General features: G+C 44.8%; 2 protein-coding genes across 4 annotated transcripts; one reads left to right on the top strand and one right to left on the bottom strand.

The window, feature by feature from the left end:
• The first annotated feature begins 3,755 nt into the window (after positions 1-3,755).
• ncaph2 (non-SMC condensin II complex, subunit H2) lies at positions 3,756-10,996 on the top strand. The gene is made up of 20 exons (XM_026147517.1): positions 3,756-3,834; positions 4,607-4,719; positions 5,161-5,262; positions 5,338-5,399; positions 5,477-5,555; positions 6,527-6,583; positions 6,665-6,744; positions 6,832-6,983; positions 7,114-7,247; positions 7,351-7,434; positions 7,672-7,735; positions 7,810-7,911; positions 8,003-8,047; positions 8,153-8,223; positions 8,364-8,475; positions 8,562-8,654; positions 8,765-8,814; positions 9,015-9,116; positions 9,206-9,355; positions 10,784-10,996. Exons 2-20 carry the CDS (start codon positions 4,612-4,614, stop codon positions 10,904-10,906), a joined length of 1,770 nt encoding a protein of 589 aa, XP_026003302.1. The 5' UTR covers positions 3,756-3,834; positions 4,607-4,611; the 3' UTR covers positions 10,907-10,996.
• A 595-nt stretch (positions 10,997-11,591) lies between these two features.
• On the bottom strand, positions 11,592-13,538 carry sco2 (synthesis of cytochrome C oxidase 2). Of its 3 annotated transcripts, none has more exons than XM_026147522.1 (2): positions 13,351-13,538; positions 11,592-12,631 (listed from the first exon to the last, which is right to left on the bottom strand). In XM_026147522.1, the coding sequence occupies exon 2, from the start codon at positions 12,620-12,622 to the stop codon at positions 11,816-11,818; it is 807 nt and encodes a 268-aa protein (XP_026003307.1). In that variant the 5' UTR covers positions 12,623-12,631; positions 13,351-13,538; the 3' UTR covers positions 11,592-11,815. The 3 variants fall into 3 exon arrangements, with proteins under 3 accessions (XP_026003307.1, XP_026003308.1, XP_026003305.1); XM_026147523.1 differs by having other exon boundaries at positions 11,592-12,634; positions 13,359-13,538; XM_026147520.1 differs by having other exon boundaries at positions 11,592-12,634; positions 13,351-13,537.
• Positions 13,539-15,863: the final 2,325 nt, after the last annotated feature.

Below are 15,863 nucleotides of genomic sequence, written 5' to 3'. Positions count from 1 at the left end.
CCCAATCCTGACAGGTGTCAAAAACAGAGGGTTCTAACGCCTGAGAGACTCACTGTGGTTTGATGAGCTTGTGGTGGTTTCATGATCCATCAGCGCTGCTCCTAGTGGATTGTGGAAGCTAAAAGGGAGGGAGGGAGGGGACCGGTGAGCCGTGCTGTCGTCCAATCTCACAGCTGCTGGCTGCGAGTTGGAAACTGGGGTGAAAACGGGGAGCAGGTTTAACTCTGATGGGTTTTTCCAGCCAATCAGTATGCTTGACAGGAGAGTCGTGACCTCAGCATTCTCATATTCATCTGCACGCGGTCAGTTTGAGCCATTCAAGACAGCTGATGAATGAGACTGCAGTGAAGATGTGAAACACACACACAATAAAACAGCAATTTGTTCACTGAGATCACATTTCTGGATTTCTTCTGTTTTTATTCCTTCTGGCAAAAGTATCGATTTAGATTTAGAAATACATTTCCCATAATGCTTTTATGTCATCTGAGTTCTTCCAGTTGATTTCAGAGCTTAGAGTAACTGTGTGTTACTGCTGGGCTTCATATCTGTTCTCTATCAGTGCATGCTTCATGTTCACTCTGTTTCTTCTAGACTTTAAGGTGTAGGTCGAAGAGGCAGAGGTGCAGATTATCTGATTGGATTATACTCTGGAGACACTTCACCATCTGTATGCTTGTGCTTCACACTTCCAGTGTAAGGACCAAGCCTTCACACAGTTGTTTTCCCGTTTCCCTCGTTTACTTCCTGTCTTATTTTGAAGGGTTTTGGTGTTTGGTGGTGTTTTTATGTCTTCTTCCTGTTCTGGTTTTTGGCTGTGACTGAGTTCACCTCTTCCTTGTTATCCTCCCTGTGCTGTTTGTATTGCAACCACACACAAAAACTACCAGCCTGAGCGTAACTGGAAGCAAACCAGCGCAAAAAACATGAAACCAAATCAGAGGACATCATGAATTAATCTGAGCAGTGCAGAAAACCCTTGGTATGATTTTCAGCCTCCTGATTGGCTCATTATGAGCTGCTGGTTCACTGGCATCACTACATTAATATTTGAAAACCTGCAGAAGAAGAAGAGACTGAAACTTTGAAGTCAAAGATCAATATTTAAACCCAAAAAACATAAAATACTTCAGTTAAACCACTGATCCCATCCATGCTCTCATCCAATGGGAATTAAAATAACAGGACTGACGTCCAATGGCATGCCACGCGGTGCACTCTCACCCTGCACAGACTTCTTAACTGAAACTTTTGTTTTAAGTCCATTTACATAACTGTTCCAGCAGTAATCAGAGTACAGCGGGTAGACCATTGGTGTAACCTTTGAGGAGGAGGAGAGTGCTGATCTTCACTCCACTCACTTGCTGAGATTCACACCTCCTCATTTACTCAAGCCGCCGCTCGCTGCGCTGTCTCTTCATCCATGGCAGGTGTTTGGAGGTCAGAGGTGTAGACTCCTCCTCCTGCTGTGGAACGTGTTCTAGATACTAGACTGTATATTTAAGATGGACATGATGTAACCCTTGGGTTTCTGGTGAATCAGCAGCAGCCTGTGTCACCATCCACCTGTCAGTCACAGAGGCCACGCCCATAACAATGCAGGCTGGGAGCCTCTGGTGGAAGTTAGAGGAACTGCAGCTGTTCAGGTTAACATGCTGTGAACTGTGAATGATTATTATTATAATGCTGATTAGATTTACCTGTGTGCTGACACCATTAGTTATCAGGTGATGTGCACACGGTGGTGTTTGTGGGGGTGGAGTCTCTGTGCTCACTGTTGCTGCAGGTGTGATGGAGCGCAGCAGGCAAATATGACTGCGACACATGGCTCAGCTTCACCTGCAGCTGAGTCCAGGATGTTCTGCTGCAGAGTCACACCTTCTTCTGACAGATGCTCTGTGTTATTAGCCAAAGACTGTATGTAAAGGATGGCTGTGGCCACAGCAGCATTACCTGTTAGTTTGTAGCTTTTCTGAGACATTTTGTGCTGGGTTAAGAATGGCGTGCAGCTGCTGGCATCTCAGTAATCTGTTGGTGCTCCAGTGGAAGAGATAAACGATGAAGAGGAGCGCAGTGCGATGGGGATGGGGTGTTGCTGGGAAACCGCTGCGTGCATTGTTTTCTCTGAGTTTATCAGAGGATTATTCTTCATAATCACATGTGGCCAGATGTTTTCCAGAAGTGTTCTTCCTGGGCCGTGACGACGTTTCTCCGCCAGTCTGCATCCTTTGTTGTCTCGTCTCTGTTGGGAAAGTAAAACAGTGGGACTCCCGAGCAGCATGTACACCTCTGAGGAGGAAAGACAAGGAGGAGGAGGGCGTCGTCTCCTGGATTAGAAATCCGGCTGCTTGAATTAGGAGTGTTAAATTTAGCTCCTGCTGCCCCGTCATCCTCCTCTCAGAGGCATTAATTACAGCTGTCCTCTCAGACTAATAATACTCACTAATGCTGCTGCAAGACGAAGAGGAGGCTTCCTGAGGCCCATCATCATCATCATCATTATTGCTTCTTAATGACATCACCTGCTGTTTTTGTAAATAAAGTTTTATTAAATCACAATAAAAAAATGGTTTCATGTGTGGAGGAAGAGTTACAAACACATGCATACACACACACGCACACACACATACTGAGGGCCCTGAAATCAGATCTGTGTGCAGAGGAAATCTCATCATGTTTCCATCTGCAGATATGATTTGTGATGGTCAGAGTTCAGACAGCGGTGTGCTGTCACGGCACACGGCAGCATGGCTCCGCACACTGCTTGTTTTGTTTCATGCCCAGGTAACCAACATTTGAGTTCAGGTGGAACCAAGAAAACCACTTTCTTATGTGTCCTTCACATGGCTTTGATTGTCTGCACGAGGGCTTTTATTCTGGCTCGATACTCTTCCTGCCCTCCTCACCTGCTGGTGGATTGGAGTGTGGTCTGGAGCAGGAATTTCAGGCTCAGAGGAGAGCAGAGACCTCCCTCAGTGCACTTCCTGCTCCACAGGGGGCGTTCTCAAGGGGCAGACTTGCTCACAGGTCGTGTCCAAATTCATACTAATGCTTCCTCAGGAGGATGCAGTCCAGGAATTTGGACACGACCATTGTGTTCGCACTGAGCACCAGAAGAGTGAGATGAGGAAGAGTGCAAACATTCATGACAGTATTATGACTTCTCACTTCATGGTTTTATTTTTTCTAAAAGATTATCCAAACAGCTTGTGATCCTTTTTACTGATTACTTAATTCATTAAGTATTTTGGTTTTTGTTTTTGTTTTGTTGCTTAGGATTCTTTAACCTTTAATCCTACACCAGTCGTGTAGCACAGGGTTTTATTTAACTTGTTATCATGTATAAACAAAAATAAAACAGGGGCTTTAAATATTCTGTGATATTACAAAATAAGTCCAATGAATGAATATGGCTTTAGCCTGATATTTGCAGATATAAATATGAAATATGGAGTCCAAATTCTCACTATTTGACTTGGCTTTGCTCTTGCGCTGTTTTGCGCATGCCAAATCATCTGTATTTCTTATAAACAGATCGCAAGGTGCAGGCAGCAGCTCGCCCAGTTTCTTTAAACCAATGACTGGAGAAGTTTTCTACAGTTTTACAGAAAACTGTAGAAAACTGTAGATGTTTTCTACAGTCATTGCTTTAAACTGCAACGCTGCCATCTAGCGGTCGGCAGCCTGTATCACACCATAGCGCCGCCAGGGGGCAGCACGCGGAGCTGCTACACAGACCAGAGCAGCGAAGAAGAAATTTAACGCGGGTACTTTGAGTGTTGTGCTAACGGCTACAAACAGTTAGCCCCGGTGTAGCTCGGCTCAGGTTTTTCGGTAAGTTTCTCTCTGATTTTACTCCTTAAACACCGTCGCTGCTTCATGTTACCGACACCTGCTTATTCTCAGGTATTTCTCTTATTTAAAAAAATAACCAAGCTGAGCAGGTAAATGAGCCAAGTGTTCAAGCTTTGACAGCTACAGTCGCTTAGACGCTCCGCCACATTGCGTTGATAAATCTGACATTTCTGTGTTTCATTCGGATTGATGTAAACATCGATCTCACAGAGGATTAATTAACACGGTTTACTAAACAGTGGAATGTCCCGGTATATTCGGCGTTAGATTAGGAATAAGTTAATTTGTTAAGTTTATCTTTTAATCACAGGTTTAGCTACAGCGATTAAAATAAATCACATTTTTGAACGTACTTTGCTTTAATTTCGTTCTCTCTGATTTCAGTATTTGCCGCTTTAGCTCGTAGCAATTATCACGCTATTTAATATAATTCACAGCAGCGATAACACAGTTTTGTTTGATTTTGAGGACAGGTGAATGCAAAGAGTTCACCATGAAAACTGATAATCGATACTTAAATCGATATGTACAGTCCAGCTGTAGCTGTGCGCTCTGATCAACATTACAGGCTTTTATGAATCTACTATTATATCAAATTTGGACTGAATGAAAGTAATCTTTGCTTGAGTTTTAAATGAGAAAGCGTTCCATCTGCAACTCAGAGCACTGCAGAGAAACGAGTTGCTTAAAGACCGAGTGATGTTTGAGACCCCGCAGGATTCACAGCCTGTTCTCGTTCTACCTGTTTCAGGTGAGATGGAGTCCACAGAGAGCCGATATGCTCACCTGCTCCAGCCGATCCGAGAGCTCACAAAGAACTGGGAGATCGACCTGGCGTCAGAGCTAAACGACTACTTAGATGAGGTAATTTATTTATACCACAGAGGCTCTTACTTTGATAGCTTTCGTCCTCCATACAAACTGACACGAGACAGCAATATCCTTCTGCATCAAACATGTGGTCCGTGCCCCAGAACAGGCTCACCTACAGGGTCAGTCTGGCTCCCTGGGTGTCTTTGTAAAGAGTAAAAGCAGCACGGAGAAGGTGTCAGTTTTAGCAGTAAGCTCTGCAGTACTTCTAATGCAGACAGAAGAAGACAGAGCTGTAATTAGAAGGTAACAACTGCATTTCAGACAAATTGCTCTGGGTCAGTTTATTGTTCAGGTCATTCACAAAGGACTGGTCTGGCAGCTTCAGGTGATCCACAGAGACACAAACGTGAATCCAGGTGGGATTTCAGTCAGTCACAGCCTGATGGAATGAAGCTGAGCTCCGCCCAGTAACATCTGTCTGTGTGTCTGCAGCTGGATGACATGTGTATCACCTTCGATGGTGGGAAAACCAGGCTGAACTTCGCAGAGGCTGCGCTGCTCATCCAGGGCTCCGCCTGCATCTACAGCAAGAAGGTGAGCCACACACAAGTCACATGACCTCGGCCAGTCTGTGATGGAGTCATGTGACGGCATCTGCGTCTGTTTCAGGTGGAGCTGCTGCACAGCCTGGTGTTCCAGACTCTGGAGTACATCAACGACAAGAACAAGAAGTAGGCGTGACTCCGCCCACATGCTGGTTTGATTTCCTGCTGCAGGTTCACACATTATCTTTGTGCTCTCCCGACAGACGCAACAAGCAGGCAACAGAGTCTCAGGAGGGTGATGGCAGAGCAGTGAACAGTCATGATGCTGACAACTTGGAGGAGGTAAAAAAATTAAAAAAAAAGACCAGGCAGCTTTTATTAAAGGTGGTTCTTTACCTGAGAGCAAACTTCCAGAGTCACATTTTGTCCCTGATTTGATTTTCAGCTTTCATGATGCTTCGTTCATTTAAACACACTGGCGATAAAGTGCTTTGAGAGCTGGATGTTAGACTCAAAAATAAACCACACCAAGGAAAAGAAGTATAAAATGTTTCTGTTCTAAAAATTCAAAACTGATATCTGACATTTTTATAGACTTCAAAGAAAGTCTATGAAACATGTTTTCAGAGGGGATTTAAAGGAAGCACCTGACTCTATGAGCCTGATGTTATTAGCCAGCTTGCTCCAGAGCCAAGGCCTTCTTTAACCCTCAGAGGCTGCAGAGTGAGCCGAGCTGTAGAAATAGTTCGGTCCTGGAGCAGACAAGAAGTCAGGGTCAGCTGGAACTGAAGCATCTGAGGTCACTGAGTGTGAAGCTGTTTGGGTGAAAATGTGGCATCTGTGCTCAAGAATATAAACAGCAAGTTACAGGGGACCTGGAGCCAAGCCTGAGGTACCCCTCAGGTAACGTGAGTTAACAGGTCAGAATGAAAACAGGCACAGGGTTAAGGTTTTACTGTTACGCCATTCTCTAACAACACTCACAGGGCATTCTGGGGAACGTAGTCACTTCATTCAGTCACTGACCATATCATATTTAAAAAATTAGAACCTTAAATTTAAAACATTCTTTATCGTGATCATTAATTATTTTATTTTAATTATTTATTATTAATGATCTAGATTTTTCAGATTCAACCTTTTAATCGTAAAAAATAAAATAAATTTTGACCTCAGATTTTCACAGAAATTCTTTTTAAATCTGTATCGTGTCATTTTTGCCTTTTTATTTTTACTCCTTTTTTGTAACTCTTTATCCTGTCAAAGTCAGGTGTGCTCGGGTGTAAATGAGTAACATCATTTGTGTCCTTCAGTTTTCTGCGTTGGACCTGGAAGTGTCGGACCGATCTGAGAGGTCTGACTCCAACACGGTGAGTTTGATTCTCTGAGGTCAGTTTACCTGCAGCTCGTTCTGGCCTCTGACCTCTGCCTGTGACCTCTGACCTATGCAGACTGTGGACGTGCCGCCTCTTCCTCCGGAGTCTTTGATTGCACCTGAAACCCAAGAGAAAAAGAAACTGCCCCTCATCAGGTCAGTGATCTCGCACAGCAACTAAATGAGAGCTAAGCCTCGCTCCCCGATGATGAGGTCTCACCTGGTTCTATGCCTGTGTGTCAGTGTGAAAGGTGAGATCCTGTGCAGTCAGAAGGACTTCAGGATCAACCTGTTCGTCCCAGGTGAGGGCGACATGATCCTGCTCACATTCAGATCAGTTGCTTCCACTTCCCTGCCTCACAGTGACTTCGCTCAACTAGAGACCCAGCCCCCAGGTACACCTCACCTCACCTGTTCAGTCCTTCATGACACATTTCCTCCCGCTTTTCTCCCCTTTTTTTTTCTTCTTGACTTTCACTACTTTGGTTTCTGATTTTTTTTTTACTTTTGACCTTCATGGCTCAGATGCTGTGGTTCCAGTGGATGTTGAAATGGGCAGAGCTGATGCTGAGGAGGGTGGAGGCGATGCAGCAGACGATTTCCTCCCCTTAGAGTTGGACAACATGGAGCAGGAGGAGGAGCATGTGGACAGATTGCAGGTGGAGGAGATTTCACTTGTTAGAATCACAGAACAGTTTCAGCCACCACCTCTTCATCTTCTTCTTCTCCTTGTGTAACTTCGGTGTCGTTGGTGTGTTTCAGGCTCCGAGTGATGGTCGAATGATCCGAGAGAGGCAACATATGGAAGCCAACAAACCGAGGAGAGAGGAGCCGATTCCTCCTGCTGTACGTTAATCTGCTTTAATCCCCCAGATTGCAGCTCAGTGTTCGCCACAGGAGCGTTTATTTTCCCCTAGTCAAAAATCTCACACACTTAAAGCACAACAGTACTTTTATTTTGAAAAAAATAGTTTTCATAAAGCTCCGGTTCCTCATTTTGTTTTCTAACTAGATTCATTAAATTTGACCTTTTTACTAGAGCTTCATTATGAAACATCTTTTTTTTTTTTTTTTTTTTTTCAGGTGAATGTTTGGGCGTTCCATGACCCATACGCCATGCTTGAGGAGGACAAACCACTGAAACCAGGTAACTATGGGGACCGCGTGGCGTGTTTCAGTATTCAGTCTGCAGGTGCTTACAGAGTTTTGTGTCTTCTGCAGGGAAGTGCTACAGAGTTCCCGACGGGCTGGACGACTGCGGGAAGAGGAAAAGGAAACGAGCCGCTTTCCTTCGGGACTTCAGGAGCTGGTTCAGAGGAACCTGTAAGAACAAACTGCTTGGAGCACTCATGTTCTTCCTGTGGACCCATTATCTGTTAACATGTCACTTCCTTTTTGTGGTTGTTTGTTTCAGTTGACCCTCCAGAGCACAAGTTGAAAAATGGACCCACATTTACAGGTAACAATAGGCTGAAAACTTTTCTGTGTCCAGAAAAAGACTTTTAATCTGAAGAGTTGAATTTATACTTCCTGTTAAATGAAGCTAAGACTTCCTGTTTTTCAGACCTCAACTACATCTACCTGAGCACGATCAAAGACAAACTCAAAAATCAGAAGAGGATGAACAGAAGAGCCGTAAGACGCACACACCATCATCCATGCTGACATCACAGTGATGTCAGCAGTGACATCAGCTGCGGTTCAGGTCGTTTTATCAGGGTCAGTGTTATTGTCAGATTATGACTCATTACTATCACATTTGTTATGTCACTCAGGGAGTGATGATGTCTGACGAGGAGCTGAAGAGGACCTTCCTACAGCCAGAGGGGGTGGGGCCTGGTCAACTGGGGGAGGAGCCTGTGGAAGAGTTGAGACAGCACCTGCTGGGTAACATTCTTAGTGCTGGTCTGAGTTCAGGGTCATAAAAGCTGTTTGAGTGTGTTTGCGTTAAAGCCTGATATGTCTGTCTGAAGGTGGGGATGATGACGCCTCGGACAACGAGCACGACGCCTTTCCCGATGACGTCCCAGCCGAGTTTCTGGGTGGCCCGGAGCACATTTCACCTGGTAAAATGCTTCAGATTCAGACTGAAACTGATCGATCAGTTCAATCAGTTCAGTATCGATACAGGAACAGTGGAACGTGTGTAATGATCTGATGCTGTTTGTGTCCGCAGAAGCTCACCGAGATGAACTGAGTTACGAGGATCTGGTGAAGCTGCGAGTGGTCAGTGATCAATATTATTATCTTCAGTAATGTTCAGTACATTCTGATCAATCATACTTGGAGCCTGTAAGGTTTGTTCCTACTGCTAGAAGCTACCCATGATCAGAAAAATCAAACTACTTATAACTCCGTCATGAAGAAGGTGAAGCTTTTATTTTGAATAGCAGGAAGTTGATTAACCCTTTGTGTGTGGGATTTAGGAGCAGCTAGTGGTAAACAGTCGTGGTTACACTCAGGAGACAGCACTGTCTCGGAGGGTCAAAGACTGGGAGGAGAAGATCCGCCCTGAGTTGGCACTGCAGGTAAAACCTGCTGAGCCCCATCCAGTAACTTAACCCAACTTCTGACTCAAACCCCTTCTGACTCTAAACCCCGCCTCTCCATTTTCCAGGAGGAACGCCCAGCATTTGACATCCATGATTACGGAGACCGCATCGTGAGAGCGCTGAGCGGCGTTGGATGCCGCAGAACGTTTGCAGCCATCGTTCATGGTCTAGACAACTTTGAAGCCTCAAAGTACCTGCTGGCCTCCCTGCAGCTGGTAAAACATCTGCACAGACATCAGCGATCAACCAATAACAGCACAGAGATCACACACATCAGACCACACTTACTTTAATGATCTGAGCACACTCAAATCCAAAGGAGGCATTTTGCGCGTTTTGTGACTAGTTTGGCCCAAACAGTGAACGTCACCTGTTCCAGTCAGGGATGTCAATCAAATGATGATGAATTCTCTAAAAAGCATAAACGATAAACTGCAGCATTGATACGTTAATCTGGTGTCATAGTTACGGCTCTGCACACACAGTTCGGTACAAGGATGAGCGCAGCGCTGCAGGTGTTTAACATTCTGTTGCTGAATGTTTCCTGATGAGGTCATCCCATCGAACTGAATAAAACAACATGTTTGGTCCAATTAGTGTCAGGAGCTTTTACCATGGGACCACACAAAATATCCAGGCTTTATACAGAAGTAGATGATGTCACCATGTCCATCTTTTATATACAGTCTCTGTTTAGACCCACTATAGCATTCGCACTGGGTATCGTCACTGATTTCTATAACTGATTGGATTCAATTTGATTTAGACTCAGAAATATTTTAATTCTGATCTTTTATCAGTATATATACATATTTATGCATATTTATATCTATGCATTAAAAACAAAGCTAAGACTTGTGAGAATTCATCAGAGGTGGTCTCTGAATACACAGAGAGGCAGCTGTGCAGGAAGTGTGGTTTTTATTGTCCTGGGCACAAAAGAGGGAATTCATGACAATGTTTTTCAAACATAGAGCATAGTTTGGATCTTCTTTTGCTGCCGGTTCAATGAATTTTGGTCAGAGTGACGAAACCTGCAGCTTCAGAACTTGTGAGATATCAGCTTTCAGCAACGACAGCATGTCCGCATGTGCCGTTTACCTGCTCTCATTTGCTTTTTTAACTGTTTGGCAGTGGTTGAAATAGTTTTGTGAGCTTTAACCTGAGATTCTGGTGTTTCTGGCAAAATACATTTATATTTAAAAATCGATTCAGGAATTAATGGATTGATACACTATTCAAATTGAAATCGATTTAAATAGGATAATTGATTTTTTTTTTTTTTTTTTTAAACCTGCCCCTATCGTGCATAGCTGTGTTCATTCCAGTGAACAGCAAGGTGTGTGTTTAGGGGTTTTACTGTGAAAAAGGTAAGGACAGGAAACTGGATCAGTCTGGTGGTTTTATTTTGAAAATCCTCCATGACAGAAGTGGTGCTTTTATTTCTTTAAATCCTCTGAGCTGGTTAAAGACAGACGAGAGTCTGATGAGCTCGCTGATCAATAACAGAACAGCTGTCTGATCACTTTATTGATCAGTGACACCGTCAGAAGGTTGAAAGTCTGTTCTGATGAGTCTTCACTTCCTGTTGATGGATGGCTGCAGCTGATTGGTTGCTGATCATGACTCTCTACTTCCTGCAGGCAAACGACTACACGGTGGAGATCGACAGTTGTGCCGGTTTGGAGGGAAGTTTGGACACAATGGCTCTGACTCTACTGAGCACGCACAGAGCGACGGACAGATTTGCCACGCTGAAGGCCTGAATGCAGCACAAGCCGCTCTGACATCATCATGTAACGTTTAATCGATGATCAATGTTATTGAATTTTTGTAATAAAATGTTTGTCACTGTCTGCACTCTCTGTGTCTGTGGGGAAAATCTGATGGTAACAAGAAGCCAAAAAACAAAAACGCACGACCTTCTGACGAGAACCTGTCTGTCACTCACGCTTCATTAAAGTCCGCCATAATATAACTTGTTTCCACAGCAACATTACAGCTGATCAGTTTCCATGTGACCAGCATGATCTGCCCTATCGCTGACCTCTTCACAGGAATCGGCGAGGTCCTCACACCCTGAGGCCAATCTGACCTTTAACTATGAAAACTGACACTTTCTCAGAGAGCATGTCCCACTGCCATTTATGTGACAGACTGGAGGAAATGCCCAGCATGCACTTCTTCCAGCTGTTAACACACTTCATCCACACTGAGCAAGAGAGAAGTAAACTTAACCTGATAAACATCTCAGCTCCACATGGAAGCAGTCAGACTGCTTCACTTGTCTGAGGAACAGGAAGTCTGTCTAGGTGTCAACAGAGGAACACCTTAAACAGGAAATCTGTGTGTGTTCCTCTCCTGACACCAGGCCCCACACACACACACACACACACACACACACACACACACACACACACACACACACACACACACACACACACACACACACACACACACACACACTGAAACCATCAGGCTGAGACAGGAAGTGAGGGAGCATGCTCTCTGGATTTTACATTGTTATTATCGACAAACTTTCACTTCAAACACGTTTACAGTTCTGTGTTACCATGGAGAAGTGTCCCGTTTTAGGACAAGAAGCAGTTTATCCCCCAGCTGTGAGTGGGGTTGTTATGAAAACAGTCTGTAATTGGTTGCTATATAGCCAGCGCTCACAGCGTGGCATAGTTTCTGATGTGTTTGCGGACACTGTCGGCGATCTGCTCATCACTCTTCATCCTGTTGTAGTAGTCGAGAAAGAGGCCGTCAGGGCTGACAAGGTAGATGAGGATAGTGTGGTCCACAATGTAGTCGCCATCCTCGTCTTTGGGCCCGGCGCTGGCGTACACTCTGTAGTCCCGCCCTGCGTGCTTCACCTCCTCGACCGTCCCCGTCAGCCCAATCAGCCGGGGATGGAAGTCTTTAACGTACCGGGCAAGCGCCGCCTCATCGTCCCGCTCTGGGTCTACAGTGATAAAAAGGGGCTGCACCGGCGGCAGCGAGGCGTCGCGGTCCAGAGTCATCACGACAGTGCTTAGCTTTTCCAGCTCTTCGGGGCAGATGTCAGGGCAGTGCGTGAAGCCAAAGTACAGCAGCACCCAGTTGCCCAGGAAGTCCTTCTTCGTCCGGCGGCACCCCGTGTGGTCCATGAGGCTGAAAGTGCCCTGCCCCAGCGCTACCTGCCGCAGCTGCTCCACTCGCTGCTGCTGCAGCTTCTGCTGTTTCTCTGAGTGCACAAACCACCACACACCCAGCAACCCGCCGCCGAACAACAGCGTAACCAGCAGCCGAGTCCGCAGCTTCATTTTAGCCACTACTGACGGCGACGAGTCCCGATCACCAGAGAGGAAGCGAGCCTGAGGAAGCCTGTCCTGCGGTGCTAGCCGCCACCTCAAACTCAGCACCGCCGAAGACACAAATGTCCTCCGGAGTGCCGCTCCTCCTCGCAGGTCACCCATGATGCACCGCAGCCCCAACATCTCCACCACCTGCTATAAGACAGGAAGACCAGATTATTTTATTATATTATTTATTCTGATCATTAATCTGTCAAATTATTGATTATAAAACATGTTTCACTTGTGTCTATTAAACTTTAGATCCGCTTATTTTATTTGAAGTCTGACTTCAGAAACACACTGAAACGCTGAGCTCAAAACATTATTTTAGTTTTAAAAATTTACCAAAATAAAATCCATTATCATCACGTGTTATTATTAGTTTCTGACATTCATAAAATAAATAAATAAATAAATAATTAGTTTAAATGTAAAATCTTGGCCCCTTTGGTCTTCCATACACTCATTACCCTTTTAATCGTCTTTGGGGATTTTTCCTGTTTTAGTGAAGTTAAACCCACGTGACACTGCCTTACCTAGACCCCAGACCTTCAGTAACTCTCAGGTGAGTTTACGTCCTCACCTGTTACTGACCGCGTCACGACGCTGTTACGTCACAGGACAAATGACGATAAACACATACAAACACCAGCCGAAGAGACACCCCCCCCCCCACACACACACACACACACACACACACACACAGCTGATGTCAGGACAGTGCTACAGGGTTTCCTGGTGACTGAAGGTTAAGGAGCACGCGGTTAGCCAAAAGCTAACTGAGTGTCGGCTCGGGATAATGCTAATGCACGAGCTGCTTTAGCCTCGTGAATTCAGCGAGTTCCGGTAAAAACGAGGTGCGGACTCACCTGTTTACCTTTTAGACCCCACACTAATGTGACCGGCTCCTGCCACACGTCCACCGAACACTCCTCCGGCTTCTGCTTCCTCTTCTATGGTGGTTTACCGCAAACATCGAGATGCAGTGCCGCCACCTGCTGGAGTGACGAAGCAGGACTCCTAAATCTACAACTGCACTTGTCTCCACCTTTAATCTTACAGAGAATGTGATGATTTCATGGATATTTAAAGTAAATACTGAGACAAATTTAGTAATCATGTTTTTACAGTCCTGTGGTCTCAGCCTTAGATACTTATCAAATCAAAGCCCATGTAGAAACAAACAAACAAATGAACAAAAATATGTTCTCCTTCATTTCTGTCAAGCAAAGCTGTATGAAACGTTTCCAGCTGTTAGTATCATGGTTGCTAGGCAACCTGGGCAGCGCGACCGAGGCTAGACCGTCCCATTTCAGAAGCCTCGCACTTCCGGCCTTAGCGGTCTTTGAGTGCGCGGCCCTTGTGGACCGTTAACGACGCGTACTTTAAGGCTGCAGACCCTGAATTGGGATACAGCCCTGGTGACACGTAATCTCCACAACAGCCTCTCTTCATTCATCATGTTTGTGTAAAATGTCTTTCATGTCATTATCAGCTGTAAGACTGGCTTCTTCCTCTGAATGGCGCCGTCCGACAACTGCAGATGCGCTCCACTTTAATCAAACAAACATCTGCACGTTCATGTTATCAGGAAATCATACAAAATCACAACTAACATAATTTATTACAGCTCCTGCAGTCAGAGCAGCTTTCGGGTAACCTGAGCTCAGAGTTCAGAACTTCACCTGAACGATGAGAACGGGGGAAAAAATCAAGAATTGAAACTAATCAGGTAAAAATACTCATGTTTCCGTGATTTCACCTCTAAATTAAATCAGAACGAGCGCTCAGAGGGGATTCTGACTGATCATTCAGGTTTTAACTCGTTTTTTAGGATTTAATCTAAGAAGCTGAAAATCATGGTTCACGTGCGTCCTCTAACCGTCCGTCTCGCGCAGCTCAGCTTCTTCTCTGCTGCGTCGCTCCATGTTTCTTTAATGAGCTCTAAGGGCAGCACAAACCGGCTGAAGCACCACTGAAGAAGGAACCAGGTCACATCGCAGCGCAAACACACAGCATGCACAGTGCACAGCTGATTTTCCTCTTATCATTCTTATTATTATTATTATTATTATTATTATTATTATTATTCTTATGTAACACACCCAAAGAAAGATTCTAGGTCTGACCAACCGTCTCAGTCGTGGGCAAAAAAATGACAGTCAATAAAATTCTAAAAGATAATTTATTGACAAAAAAATATCAAGAGATAAAAGATAAAACAGTCCAGTGTCCCATTTATGAATCGTATAAAAACACATAGTCCCAAGGCCAGAGCCAGCTATGCCACATGGCCAGTTGCACTCCGCGTGTTGCCTTTAACAGGGTTAGAAGTTGTCCTTGGAGACCCCTGCAAGCATATAGCCAGTGGTCACTCCAGCCTCTGCAACTCTGCTGCCTTTAGGTTGTGGCATATAATAGGCCCTGGCCTGCACAGAGAGACAAAATGACACATTCAGTATAAAATTCATAGCGCAAAACCCATCCATCCCAAACATATCTGATTTCTTTTCATCACATTACATACCTGCACAGAGAGACAAAATGACACAGCAGTGTTTGTAGTGTGGGCTATAAGTAGACCAGTGTATCAGTGCAATCAAGTACACCTTCCTCTAATTAGTCCAACCCCATTCCAGCCATTGGCTCACCAAAAATGTGACACACACACACAAAACCACTCCCAACCCAGTGCAACTTCACATAATAATATGGAGCTGAATTAACACAGGCACATTAGTCTACCATGTTACAATTATTATTATTATTATTATTATTTCCAGGTGCTGCAGTGGTTAGCACCGTTTCCTCACAGGACAAAGCCTCCAGTTTGGGGCCTCCTGATTGGCCGGTTCTTTCTGTGCCTGCCTGTGTTTCCTTCCTTTGTCCAATGACGTGAGTTTCAGGTCACCTGTGATTCTGACAGTGACGTGAGGGCTGAAAGCCAGTTTAAAGAGTCCAGCTGAGTGATTTAGAGCCTTTACATAACCCTGCAGTGCTGAGCACACACAGCATCTCTCACTGTGTTCACGTCCTGTTTGCACGTCCACACTAACACAGCGCGTCTACAAACATCTTTGAGCTTCAGACAGAAGTAGAGACTCAGACAGCAGAGACGGTTTAATCTTTTACTCCCCTCCAAGTTTCAGAGTCTTCAGAGCCATCGTTTAAATGTAGAGTTTCAGATCTACAGTCACAAACTTTCACGCAGTTTCTAATAATAATGTGCTCAGTTTGAGCCAAAACATCAGGATGCAGATGCCGTTTTTTCTACTCTGGGATATCTGTGATGTCACACAGGGGGGGTGTCTTCGTCAGACCCATTAGCTTGTCTCTACTCCGCTCTCGAGGTTCTAACTCCTCATCAGGACTTATTTATTTT

This window comes from Astatotilapia calliptera, chromosome 17 (assembly GCF_900246225.1).
Source record: "Astatotilapia calliptera chromosome 17, fAstCal1.2, whole genome shotgun sequence".
Taxonomy (NCBI): domain Eukaryota; kingdom Metazoa; phylum Chordata; class Actinopteri; order Cichliformes; family Cichlidae; genus Astatotilapia; species Astatotilapia calliptera.
This window is presented reverse-complemented; position numbering and strand designations above follow the sequence as displayed.